General features: G+C 52.4%; 1 protein-coding gene across 1 annotated transcript; it reads left to right on the top strand.

Annotated features, from left to right (window-relative positions):
* The first annotated feature begins 5,186 nt into the window (after nt 1-5,186).
* On the top strand, nt 5,187-6,886 carry Foxb1 (forkhead box B1). Its single transcript, XM_004628858.1, has 2 exons — nt 5,187-5,593; nt 5,836-6,886. Exon 2 carries the CDS (start codon nt 5,884-5,886, stop codon nt 6,859-6,861), a length of 978 nt encoding a protein of 325 aa, XP_004628915.1. The 5' UTR covers nt 5,187-5,593; nt 5,836-5,883; the 3' UTR covers nt 6,862-6,886.
* Nucleotides 6,887-13,340: the final 6,454 nt, after the last annotated feature.

Here is a 13,340-nt window from a genome sequence, read left to right as displayed (position 1 = left end):
TGTACAAATGAGGGAACAGTGCGCACATTATACAGTTGATCTACTGCTGTCTTAACCCCAGAGTTAGGGGCTGGGAGAAAAGCAAGTTAATCCCTTCAATACCAACGTAGCTTTAGCAATATTTCCTCCAATAAAAAAATAATACATTTGAATCGCCACTTCTGTCTCACCCTGCGCGAGGCAAAACTTCCAGAGAGGGATCGTTAGCAACCAGCAGAACAAGCATTCTCCCACCAACCTCTAGAAGCTACTTTTTAGCCTCCCTTGTCCGGTTGGCAACGCACGAGCTGTGCAATTCTGCAAAGGGGGAACTGGTTTTGGAAACAGATATTTCAAGCCGAGGTGGCTCAGAGCGAAACACAGCGAAGCAAGCACTGTTTGCAAAGATGTTATTGAGCTGAGCTGGGGAAGGGCTGTTCCCACGGGCACTGACATTGCAGTGCACTGAGGAGGAGAGCTGGTTGGCACTTCCTAGGGATGTGGCCATGCGGGACCAGCGCCTAAGTCAGGCCACTTTATGCTTTAAAGTGGCAGGGTGACTGGGTCCTCTAACTCCTGAGGTTGCAGGGGCTATGGGGACGCCCCCTGAAGTGATCGTGTGCTCATGCCCTTCCCTCCTTCATCAAGCAAAACAGAGGGAAGCCAAGGTGGCCCGGGAGGGGTCACACCGGAAGTCCAGCTCCCAGGTCTGGGTGGAAGGAAAGCCAAGAACAGAAAGAGACTCTTGCCCTAGAGCCCAGCAAGATCCAAGCCAGGAGAGGAAAATTGATCTTAGGCAAGAGAGTGCTCATTCAAATGTTCTTTTCAGCCGGGTATGGTGGCTCACGCCTGTAATCCCAGCCCTCTGGGAGGCTGATGGTCACGAGTTCGAGGCCAGCCTGGGCTACATAGAGCGACTCTGTTTCAAAACACTAAAATAAATTAAATTAAAAATAAGTTTCTCTTTAAGGTCCAAGGCGCATCTAGCCCAGTCACTAACTGATAAGAGATGGCCCCAAAACCCCGGCTGACAAGCTTTCCCACCACTCCTTCCACAGCCTGGGGCGGGTGGGGTGATGGCGGCGGCTAAGGGTACCGGTCCTCTCGCTGCCCCTGGGTTTCCAACCGACTCTTGCCCTCTGCCGATCTGACTTCTAGCGGGATTTGGTGCCAGCGGCCAGGGAGAGGCATAAGAGTCCCAACGCCGTGCGGGAAGGTCGCAGCGAGCACCCAGCGGTCGGGGAGCAGCGGGTCGCCTGCCTCGAGACCAGGGCTGCCGTGCAGGAGCGGCGTCCGGACTCCGCTGACAACCACCGCTTCCACCCACTCGGGACGTGGCGGCGATTTTTTTTTTTTTTTTTGCATTGACAGCGGACAGGTTGAGAGTTTGTTTTAACGCCGAATTCTCCACTAACAAAATCCTTTCGAAAGAAAAGGTAAGTAGTTTCCCACCACCAGAGTGCGGATTGGGCAAAGAGTTGAGCAACCCGACAAAGCCGCGGCGCGGGGGAGTGCGCGCAGGGTCCCGGGGGCGCCCGGCACTCGGGCAAGTGTAGGGAGCAGGCGGGGCCGAGGGGACCACGGTGACACCCACCCTCACCACCCCCAGTACATTTCACTGCCGATTTAGCAGAAATGGTCAAAAAGAAGAGTAAAGCGAGACTCTGGTCCACCGGGAGCCGGAGGACCGGCCCGGCTGGGCGAGGCCAGAGCGCAGGAGCGCGGGGACGCGAGCCGGGCCGAGCTTAGACGCTCCGGGCCGCGCCGAGTTCACTTGGGGGGGGGGGCGGGATTGTTTTTGGCGCCTAGGAAACCCTGGGAAGCTGCCGGGTACTTCCCCTCCACCTCCCTCCGGTGTTTGGTAAATATTAACAAACCCCGGCGCGCTTTCTGGAGTGTGGATGGGGTGCAGGCGGGGTGGGGACCTCGGGCCGCGCCCGGAGCCCCCGCCCCCAGCCCGGCTCTTCGCGCGCACACACCTGCTTGACAACAGAAGGAATCAAAATCAATATTGTATTTGTCACCCCCTCGGTCTCCTTTTTACTCCCTCAGCAGCCCGGGTGCCACTGAAGCGAATTGTGGATTTATGGAGGGAAATTAGCATAAATTATTACGAAATCTGTAGCCGTGTGTGGTCCAGCTTGTGGGAAAAGAGGCTATTGCGAACTCTCCAAGCAGAAAGGTGTTCGGTGGCGAGCTGCGCGGAGGCGATGAATGGCTATTGCACGGAGGAGATTTCCATTTGGCTCGCACATGGGTATAATTGACTTATGTGTATTTTATACAGTTTTCCCAACAACTCCCTAAGCCTCCGGGTCGGATGTGCCCCCTCCGTCTCTGTTTGCGTTGGGTTCTGTACAATAGACTCTGGTGCGCTTTTCAAGATTTCTAGAAAGTGCTTGCTTTTCCCTCCTCCTCTTTATAAGACCAGTCTTAAAATGCTGTAAATAGCAAGCAAAGCCTCCCTCCCCTCCCTTTGGCACCGTAGACCTCCCGCAGGCACCCAGACGTACCTCTGTAGCAAAGCACTGTTTTAAATGGGCATTTCACAACTTCCCGCGCCTGGCAAGGCTCATTTGTGCTTTGGCTACGGATTCTCTTACTTAATCCTGGGCTAGGGCAGCGTGGCTCAATTCCTAGTCTTCCAGTAGCTAAGGTCTGAGGGATCTTCCTATGTGTGTCTTTGGAAGTCCCAAATCTAGTGGTGACAATTTACTCGGGAAGATGGACAAAGATTTATTCCAACTTTGTGTGTGTGCGCGTGTTTTAACTCGAACGTTTCCACTCTTAGATTTGAGTTAATCTCCTGTTTACTCTGAGCAATGGTTTCAACAACAGTACAATGGTCCTTTGCAAGGGCAACAAAATGTCAGTGGTTAAACTGAGAGGTCACTGTCCTCTCCAGATTCCCCTTTCCCAATCTGAACCCAGACCCGGTGGTAGGAAAGAACCTTCTTGGCCGTCACTGGTGCTTTTTCATTCCCAAGCGCATCAGCTCCAATCCGACCACCCTAAGCATATCACCCGTCTTTAGGCTTCCGTAGGAGCTTGCTGAAAGAATGCCCCCAAGTCCCCCGGGTCCTCCGACTGCTGCCTTTTCACCCAGGAGCTCTATTGCCTTCACCCTCAAAACCTCCGCTTTGCCCCTCCGAGGCCAGGTGCAGTCTAGTGCAAGAAAGACTCGGACCAGCACCTTTGCGTCCTGGAAGACACAGGCCTTCCTGCAATTCCTCCTCACCTCTGTGGGCTCCCCAGGTCCTTCCATCCCCGGACCCTCCGCCAAAAGCGGCCCGCCAAACCGCCCGCCGCCCACCGCACCTCCTTACGGCTGAAGCCCGCGCGCTCACCTAGGCCGGCAAGGCCGCTGCGGCCCAGTTCTGCCGCGGTCCCGCGCTAGCCCTGGCTGGTCAGTTCTTCTGAGGAAGGCGACACAGGTATCAGCAGGGCTCCAGCAGGGCCCCCAGGGGCGGGTCAAAGCCCCACCCCCACCTCCTCGCACCCACCCCTTCCACCCGGTTATATTTTTCGAATTAAGAAGGGGACGTTACGCTTTTCTTCGAGCACTTCTGTTAATATTGAAAAACGTGCGCCTGCATCTCAAGCAAGGCAACCCGGACTGGAGACCCATTTCAATATTAATGAAATTGTTTAATCTCCTAAATTCATCGTGTGTAAGTTACGTTTTGGTGAGTTACTGACCACTTCCACAACCCCGCGCGGAAAGATCTTTCTTTTTTTTTTTTTTTTTTTCTCGCTAACCCCAAACAACTCCATAACGAGACTCTTAACAGCGCTTAAAGCCTCGAAAGGAAACGTCACACCCAGAACTCTGCCACCACCTCCCGGGGGCGGGGGAACTCTCACATTTCCGGACTCTGAAGGTGACTCCATAGACAGTGAATGTTAAACAACGCGGTAAAACGAATTTATCTTCAAAACGGTAGAGGTCGGAGCGTGTGCAGAGCGCGTGGGAACCTCTGGCGCCCACTCGCAGGCGGCGTGCGCGCAGGCGGCGCCGACGCCCTATTTCATAGCGGTGTGGTGGCGATGACGCCGCGACGATGGTGATGACAATAATGATGATAATCATGATTCATTTAACCCTCCCGAGGCAAATCCGAACCGAAAGGAGCCTGCTAGAAGCACAGGGGTGGGGGTGGGCGGAATGACCCAAGGCACAGCCCTCAGTAACACACACACACGCACACACACGCACACACACACACACACACACACACACACTGCTGTTCTAATGGATTGCAGGTAGCTCTCGCTGGCCTAAGCTCTAAATAAATTCCTACTGTATCAGGAGAGAAAGTGGGGGGGGGGGCTGTAAAATGCAAAGTCGCACACTTCCCGGAAATGCCTGCGCCCCAAAGTTCCAGAGCTCCCCGGGAAAGCGGGAGCCCCGCAGCTCCAGGGGACGACCTCCCAGGTCCCCACGCCCTAGCCCCAGCGCCCCCACTGTGCCGTCCAAACTGCCCGGAGACTTTCAAGGCAGAGACCTTGCCACTTGGCCCAAATACACCATCTTTTTCTCTTTTTTTTAATGTGGTCAATACATTTAAAACGGGCTCTTAAGTGGGGGTGTTTCCTTGCATGTTCCTTGTTTTAAAACCTCATTTCTCTCTCTCTCTCTCTCTCTCTCTCTCTCTCTCTCTCTCTCTCTCTCAAGCTACTCGCCCACAAGCTGTGCAGCGCTAAGGCAGCGGCTCAGGAAGGCCGAATCAGACTCAGGCCTGCTCTTAGAGGACCCGGGAAGGGGAGGTTTCCATCGCAGCAACCCGAGCAGCCAACCCCCGGGAAAGCCCACAGAAGCCGTGCCTGACGCCGGTTAACAATACAAACCGGATACCGCGTGGAGGAAACAGAATACCCCAGCCAGGCACTTTCCGTGTCACGCATCATCTGCGCGGCGGCTCCGTCCGTGCGCGTGTGGTCGCCGGGTCCCCGCTCCGCTCGCCGGGCTCCTCGCACCTCGGCTCCGCTCGCCCCGGCCGGCGCGCCGCTCCCGGCAGTGGGCCCGGCTCTTCCCTCGCGCCCGGGCTGGAGCTGGAAGCGATTCCTATTGGCCAAGGTGTCCCTGTAAGTAGGTGTGAAAGAAACCGGAGCGGGCCGGGCCCTCTCGGCGCGCAGTCCCTCCCTCTCAGGCCCCGCTCCCCGCCTCCCTCCCTCCTCCTCCTCCTCCTCCTCCTCCTCCTCCTCCCAAGGCGATTGTCATATGATAGCTAAGAAGTGGCACATTAATGAAGCGCCGCTACAGGGGTCTTTTCTGCTCCTGTCACCGCTTAAAACTATCAGATGGTGCGAGGGAGGACGTGGAGGCAGCCGCCTAGCGCAGCGCAGCCGCGGAGCCCGCAGCAGCGCCCTCCCGAGTCCCTAAGCCGCCGCTGCCCGCGTCCGCGCCCGGACGCTGCAGCCCAGCTCGACCGCCCGCGGGACGCACGGCCCGGACCCGGTGGCACAGAGCGCTGCGGGGCTGATCTCTGCACTCCAGGTCGGCGTGCAGTCGGTCCCGACCCGGACGCCGCTGCGCTGGGGCGGTGTGCCGAGGGCGACGCAGAGACCCGGGGGGCCATCCGGATGCGGACGAGCAACTCGCAGCAACTTTAAGGTGAGCGGCGTCGGCTCAGCCCCCGCCCCAGCCTTCGCTCCGGGGCCCGCAGACTTTCCCGCTGCCTTTGTGCCCCTCTCCCGCTTCCCTCCCGCCTGCCCCGGCGGGGTCCAGCTCCCGGCGCAAAGTTGCAGCCTGCGGGCGCGGGCGCCTCCCCCAGCCCTGAAACCCGGTGCTCGGCCGGGCTGCCCCGCGGGGTCTCCGCCGCACCCACGTCACCCTCCCTGCTGCCCCCTCCCCAGATCCGACCAGCCTGCCGGACCCGGAGCGCGGAGAGGCCGAACGCGAAGATGCCTCGGCCGGGCCGCAACACGTACAGCGACCAGAAGCCGCCCTACTCGTACATCTCGCTGACCGCCATGGCCATCCAGAGCTCGCCCGAGAAGATGCTGCCGCTGAGCGAGATCTACAAGTTCATCATGGACCGCTTCCCCTACTACCGGGAGAACACGCAGCGCTGGCAGAACAGCCTGCGCCACAATCTCTCCTTCAACGACTGCTTCATCAAGATCCCACGGCGGCCGGACCAGCCCGGCAAGGGCAGCTTCTGGGCGCTGCACCCCAGCTGCGGGGACATGTTCGAGAACGGCAGCTTCCTGAGGCGACGCAAGCGCTTCAAGGTGCTCAAGTCCGACCACCTGGCGCCCAGCAAGCCGGCCGATGCGGCACAGTACCTGCAGCAGCAGGCCAAGCTGCGGCTCAGCGCGCTCGCCGCCTCGGGCACACACCTGCCACAGATGCCCGCGGCCGCCTACAACCTGGGCGGCGTGGCGCAGCCCTCGGGCTTCAAGCACCCATTCGCCATCGAGAACATCATCGCGCGGGAGTACAAGATGCCCGGGGGCCTGGCCTTCTCCGCCATGCAGCCGGTGCCCGCGGCCTACCCGCTCCCCAACCAGTTGACTAGCGTGGGCAGCTCGCTGGGCGCGGGCTGGCCGCACGTGTACGGCTCGGCCGGCATGATCGACTCTGCCACCCCGATCTCCATGGCGAGCGGTGACTACGGCGCCTACGGGGTGCCGCTGAAGCCGCTGTGCCACGCGGCGGGCCAGACGCTGCCCGCCATCCCCGTGCCCATCAAGCCCGCGCCAGCTGCGGTGCCCGCGCTGCCCGCGCTGCCCGCGCCCATCCCCGCCCTGCTCTCGAACTCGCCGCCCTCGCTCAGCCCCACGTCCTCGCAGACCGCCACCAGCCAAAGCAGCCCCGCGACGCCCAGCGAGACGCTCACCAGCCCGGCCTCGGCGCTGCTGTCCGTGGCTGTGCACTGACCTGCGGGAGCCGCGCCCACGTCGCCTCCCGGCCGGGTGCGCTCCCGCCCAGCTCGCACCGCCCTCCGCCACCGGGGCTGCCGCCCTGAGTGTGGCATCCGCCTCCAGCCGACCTTCTCTTTTCCGAAACTGTTTTTGTTGTGATTGCTTTGTTTGGGACCCAACGAGACAAAATTCAAACTTTCCCGAGGCACGCGGGGGTTGGCCCCCACAACCCGGAGATCCAGGGCCACCTGAGCCCGCCAGCCTCCACCCGCAGGCGGGACCCACGCGCTCCGGACTCTGCACAGTTATGACCCTGGAGGACCTTCCCCCAGGGGTTCCCGGAGCAGCGCCCCGGGGCGGCAGCCTCGCCGCGCAGGACTCGGCTCCTGGGGCCTGGAGGGCCTGCGGCCGGAGGAGCCACCCGGCTGCCCACCCGCACCGCGCCTCCCGGCTGCGGCCCAGCTCGCAGGCTTCGGCCGAGAGCTTTCTTGTTTTGTTTTGGGTTTTGCTTTCTGCGGTGCGCTCCAGGCGCGCGAGTTAGGAGAGAGGCTGCTGACCTGAGAGAGGGGGACCTTGGTCCTCATCGGGAGCAAAATAAATCTAAAAGTAACCTTGTGTTGTTTACAAAGCGCCCGGTAAGATGTAAACAGTGAACTTGACTCGGTCTTGGTAGGCGGGCGAGGGAGCACAGCCCACTTCACAAGTACCTGTTGTAATGTGAATGTTTACTCTTCATGTCTGGCCAGGTTGATGGGAGGGCTGGGGGGGGGCAGCTAATTGGGAGGTTCACTTTCTTATTGCTTAGAGACTTTCTTAGCTATTTATTTTATGGAAGAAGAAAAAGAAGGTCTTAAGAAGGAAAGAAGAAAGAAAGATGAGATAAGCCCAGAGCAAGCAGGCACCAAGGGCAAGCCTGAAGAGGTCGGATGAGCCTCCGGTACCGGAAGAGGGTGGCAACAGACAGTTTCCCCTGGACAAGTCTTTCTGTTAAAGGAACTTCTCCGTGAAGCTAAAAGGGCTGCAAAGAGATGTAAATACTTGTGAATAGGAATGATTAAACACTGTGTAAAATGCACTTTGTTTGCTATATTCCTTTAGACACTTAGGTAATTTGCTGGAAAACAAACTGTTGTTCTGGTGTGACCTGCTTAAGTTAAAAAACAAAACAAATGTAGTTATCATCGAAGGTGTAAAAGCGTTACCTTTCCTCTCTCTTCCTCCCTGTACAGAACTAGCATGGCGTTTTAAATATTGATGATCTTGTTCCCCAGCATGCCTGTTTCCAGACAAAGAATTTTAAAAAGGTGTCTCCATTAAATTATGACCTAGTCGAAATAATATTTTCTCATTAAAATATGTAAATTCCAATTTCAGTTTTGTGTGTTTTTGAAGAGTTGCTGCAGAGGACAACTTTACAAAAGTTGGATGAGCGCTTCCCTGAGGGTACTGGCTGCACTCTGAGTACTTTCGCTTTCTTCCATCATACTGGGAGTCCAGTTTCTTCGAGTGTGAACCTGCAGAATGGCAGGAAGACTATTCAGATGGACTCTTGGACATATCTGTGCGCAGGGGAAGAGGAAGCAAAGTATTTCTATTATGAATCAGATGCACAGGTGTAGTGCTAAAAAGTTGTTATGAAAAAATATAGTACTTTATATGTATTTTTGCCTATCTGAAAATATACACATTATGAAATATGCAGCACTTATATAATTATAAGGTTTGTGTAGAAATCAGGTAGAAGAAGATTTAAAAAGTAAAAACAGACTTGCTTACTCAATACTCTGATGCATCTTATTTGGAGGGAAAATTCATTTTCTTGGTCCTTGAAAGGACTGCAGTTGTTGAAATTTTCGTGTTCAAGAAACGATATCATAGTTCGCCTTCCATGCCAAGAAACCAGCCTGCTCACTTTGAATGGGATCGATTTCTTTCACTCCCTCATGTGTGAAAATAATACTTGATTTATTTACTCTGAGGATTCAAATGAAGTTTATTTAAATGCCTGTTTGTAAGTACTTGCTTCCCTTCAGACTTTTTGCAGAGAATTAAAATTTGCCAAGAATTTATGGTTGAAGACTAAGTGACACTTTATTGAAGGGGTCATAGGATTTCCAAAGCGAGGTGTGTATTCAGCTAATGAAGTTACAAGACAAAGAGAAACTTCTATGGTGATTAACACCTCACTGTGTAAAATGATTAAACAAGGGAACCTTGTGAAACACCAAGGAGGCACCGAGAAAGCTTGGTCCATTCCTTGCAGTCCGTATGGGAAGCCTTAGTGCCTGTGACTATTATACACTTAGTGGGTTACCTGGAAAACAATTTAGGACTAATACAGGGGGTAATTAATCCATTGTGGCCGTTTGTTTTTGAAGGAAGGATCCCACACACAGCCCAAAGGGGAAAAATAAATGAATCATTGGACTGATTAAAATGCATGAAGCTTCTAAAGCTCGGCAGACAGGAGACAAATAAACTCATTCATCAAGCCCAACTCACAATTATATCAACAAGATCGGCCAAAGAAGGCCTGAAAAACTTAGCCACCCTGGCTGGGCCAGGAAACTCTGGAAACTCAGTTCTCTACAAGAAATAAAGGTCGAAGCCATTGTCACAGTTACCTGCAACATAAAATTAAGACCCTCTCTGGCGTATTCCAGTCTCATCTAGCTTAGTTACACTGAATTTGAGCTGGAAGGATAAAGGGCTACACTGGGCCTGGAACAGTTTAGAAGCCATCCTTTTAGATAGTCAGATAAGTTCTTCCTCCCTGAATAGGGCCAGAATTCAGAGGAAAGAGCTGTGAACATAGACACGTTTAATACATAAAGGCAGATAAGGGACAGACTCTGTGTCCGATTTTTAGCAAAGGAGAAACTGCAATCCAGTGTCTGAAAGTGCTCCTCTCAGCTGCTGAGTTTGTCATGGTGTGCCGCGGAGAATGGGGTAGAGAAGGGCCTTGCGCACTTGCTTTTCCCTGCTGCAGGCATCTTTTCTCCAGACAAGTTGAATGAGGAAAGTGAAAAGAAAACAAACCCAAACACACACTCAGTGATGGTATTTTGACCTGGATCAGAAATCCACAGCCAGCCCAAACACACAAGCCCCTAGTCACCCCATCTGGACTTCACCAGCCCCCCCCTGCCAACTTTGAGATTTGTGCCCCTTCTGTTTGAAGTGTCCCCCAAGTAAGGAAGTTTAGAACTATGATACCATCAATGGTTCTCTTTGTCATGTTAAAATCTTTTCACCTGGCTCAAGTCCAAAGTCAACACACACAGCTTTAAAATAAAACTGGAGAAGACAGTACAGTGCGATGAGAAGGTGTGTGTGCGTGCACATGCACACCGGCCAAGATAAGGTATATTATTTTCTGTTCATAAATGTGAGCAGTACTGTTTTTTAATTTACATTTGGACTTGGCAGCTTGGTTGGTTATGCTGGCTCTTTTGGTGTTTCTTCAATGGCCCTGTGTTTAATTATAATTTAAAAGTTCTTCTTCCTGTGACTTGAGGAAATGCCTGGACGATGGATGGATATGGTACACTTTCTGGAGAGGCAGCTATAAAAGTTCTGCCTGCTCCTCCTGGCTGACATGGGAGCTTTGAGAAGCGTGAGGACTCAACGCTGGTGAGTCCTGCGTAGCTCACTAGTAGAGGGACTTCACCATGATGGCCGTGAGCTTAATACCTCTACATGGTCAGAGCACCAAGTGTCCTGGAAGAATGAACCCAGTTTGGAGCTCAAGCAGCTGAAGTGAGGGGAGGGCAAGGGAGAAGGAGGCAGGCCGCGTTTTGCAACGCTGACCCCAGGTACAAGGGGCAGGAACCATTTCTACTTTTACAACTGAGAACTCCTTTTGTCAGAGGAATCCTGTCAGGAACCTGAAAAGCTAGGGATCTGTTCTGAAATTCGGAACATGTTATAAACGTCCATTAATTTTGCTTTTCTTCCAAAAGCCACGTAGGCACAGAGACACCCAGACAAAAACAAAGCAAAAACAACCCAACCCACCGGCTGAGAAGCCTCAAAGGGGCTGCATTTGTTTCGTTTAAACTAACAACAAATTATCTAATTAATATGTTTCAATTACAGCATGAAAGAGACAGCCCCTGGACCGCCCGCCGCGGGGGCACAATAGCCCCAGAGCCCACTCTAGGAATTTACAATAACTTCACATCTGTTTCTTTATTTCCCGCTTCTTGAGTCTAAAACTTCTCTCCGAATCACTTCAAATCATGGCCTGCGTTATGAAATATGGCGCAGTGTTAGAGGGGGACGCAACTTGGCCCACGGACGCTTCATTTGCAAGCAAAAAAGTGAAAGCCCATTGAAGAGCATTAAACAAATATATTAGAATTCTGTCACTTTATGCAATTGAGTAGATCAAATGAAGGGTCCAGGCCACTTCATTCACTCTCATTCACTCGAATAGAAAATGCAAAGAATAGCAACCCAACACTGGGCCACCGATGTAGATTTAGCTCCTTTTTACCAGGAGACAAAAAGGCTGAATTTTCACAAACACATTGCTGACTCGGGGGCTAGGAAACCAGCGTTGGAACCCCTTTGGAATTTAAATTCATTTTCTCTTCCTCTCTCTTTGCAGGGATCTGTTTGCACTAAGCGCCCAGTGCAGGCTTCCCCTGGCTTCTGAGAGGGGGGAGGGGAGCAGGGGGGCACGCTCATGGGACTTGGGATTCCCAAGGAGCTCTTGGTGAGGAACGGACACAGGTCTGGGACAATAGTTTGATTAAGCAAATCTTCATCTACAGCAATGGAAACATTAACACACTGCCCACACCACCCTGTCTGCTGCCTCCACGCTGGCCTGGTTTCCATCCGCAGCTTGTTTTGCAAGAGCAGAATCCCAGCTGTGCTGCCTGGTTCCCTCCTTTCCACTCATAGTGCACGGCCTCCCAGCAGCAGCCTTAGAAGCAGAGCCTCCAGCCCCACCTGCGCTGCTCTCCTGTCTTCTCTGGCTTCTCACCAAGGGAAACTTTTTCTCTCACACACACTCCAGTATCTGAGCAGAGCGATGGTTGGACAGATTATGATAAAATCAGGAGACAAGAGACTTTTTGATTAGACTCCGGGGTTGGGGATTTGGCTCAGCGGTAGAATGCTTGCCTAGCAAGCTGGAAGCCCTGGGTTCGGTCCTTGGCACCAAAAACAAAAAATAAACCTCTCCTGATTAGACTCCAAGGCAAGGCCGAGGGGCCACTTGCCCTCTTAAAAATGTTATAATAATAAAAAATAAGGCTTGTTATTTAGAATATTATTCATTTTGTATGTGGCTCAAGACAATTTTTCTCTCAGTAAGGCCCAGGAAAGCTGGTAAGTTGGGCACCCATGAGATGGCATTTCCAAGTCAGAATTCTACATTTTCATTCCCTATCCTGAAGGAGACCAAGCCATGTATCTTGGGGTGACTGAGAGAATCTCGGGGGGATACTTTGTGTTCTATGTCTTCCACCATCACTTTCGCCTTGGTGAGCTTCCTAAATGTGTGTGTGTCACTATCTCAGCTGATGGCAGCTCGTAGAGCTGCTGCTAGAGCCCCAGTCAGAAAAAAATGAAAAAGGAAGTACCTTAGCTTCTGAGGTCCGCTTGGAAAGGAAGGAATTAATTTTTTCTTCAAACTTGAAATACGAAGGAGGTCTACTCTGAACAAGAAAGTACTGGTGACCTGTTCTATTACCTTTTAAATTTTTGTCTTATACTGCTTCTCGGGAACATTGAGGCTTTTGACGCTTTCAATTGTATTTTCTCAATGCATTAGGTCCTATTTATGATCTTGATTTAATTCTTAAGATTGATGCCTGAAGCTGGGAATGGGAAGGGGAAGAGGAGGAGCCCAGACTTCCAGATTTAAGAAAAAATGTTGAAGAAATAGTTGGTGGTTTTATAACCAGAAGCGATCATAGCCACCGGAACTAATAACAAACCAATCAGAAATTATCCATGAAGAATTGGAGTTGTGTAAATAAAACCTTTATTGCAAGAGTTTCCTTCCAGAACATCAGAAATATCTGGACAAAAGGTTCTTCTTTGGGGCAGCCTCCTCTTGCCCATGTCTGCGAATCGCTGATGTCAAATCAGTTGCAGGCTTTTGAAAGAACAAACTCTCAGAGCATTAACTAGAGCAGATTAGGCTCACAGAGAAAATGCATTCTTTAAATCTCTGTTGTTTGGAGATGTGATTTTAATCCATGCTCTGCAGCCTGCATATTTTTATTTACTTGGTTAATTTCTTCCCCAGAATATTTCCTCTGGGCTTACCAAGGTATACAGTATAGAAAGTGTTGTTGGTTTGCAGAAATAATTGTTTCCAAATTCTGTTTTGGGTACAGATTTCCCTCGTCTTCATGAAATGCAATGTATTTGTTTGAGGGTTCTAGCACATAGTAGCACATAGAAAAACAACTCAAGACAAGATCTTAATTTTGTGCCCCTTATGAGAAGCTCAGTATTTATTCAATGGTATCTAG

This window comes from Octodon degus, unplaced genomic scaffold (genome assembly GCF_000260255.1).
Source record: "Octodon degus isolate 3935 unplaced genomic scaffold, OctDeg1.0 scaffold00026, whole genome shotgun sequence".
In the NCBI taxonomy this organism is placed as follows: Eukaryota; Metazoa; Chordata; class Mammalia; order Rodentia; family Octodontidae; genus Octodon; species Octodon degus.
Note: the sequence above shows the minus strand (reverse complement) of the source record. Positions and strands in the feature narration are given on the sequence as shown.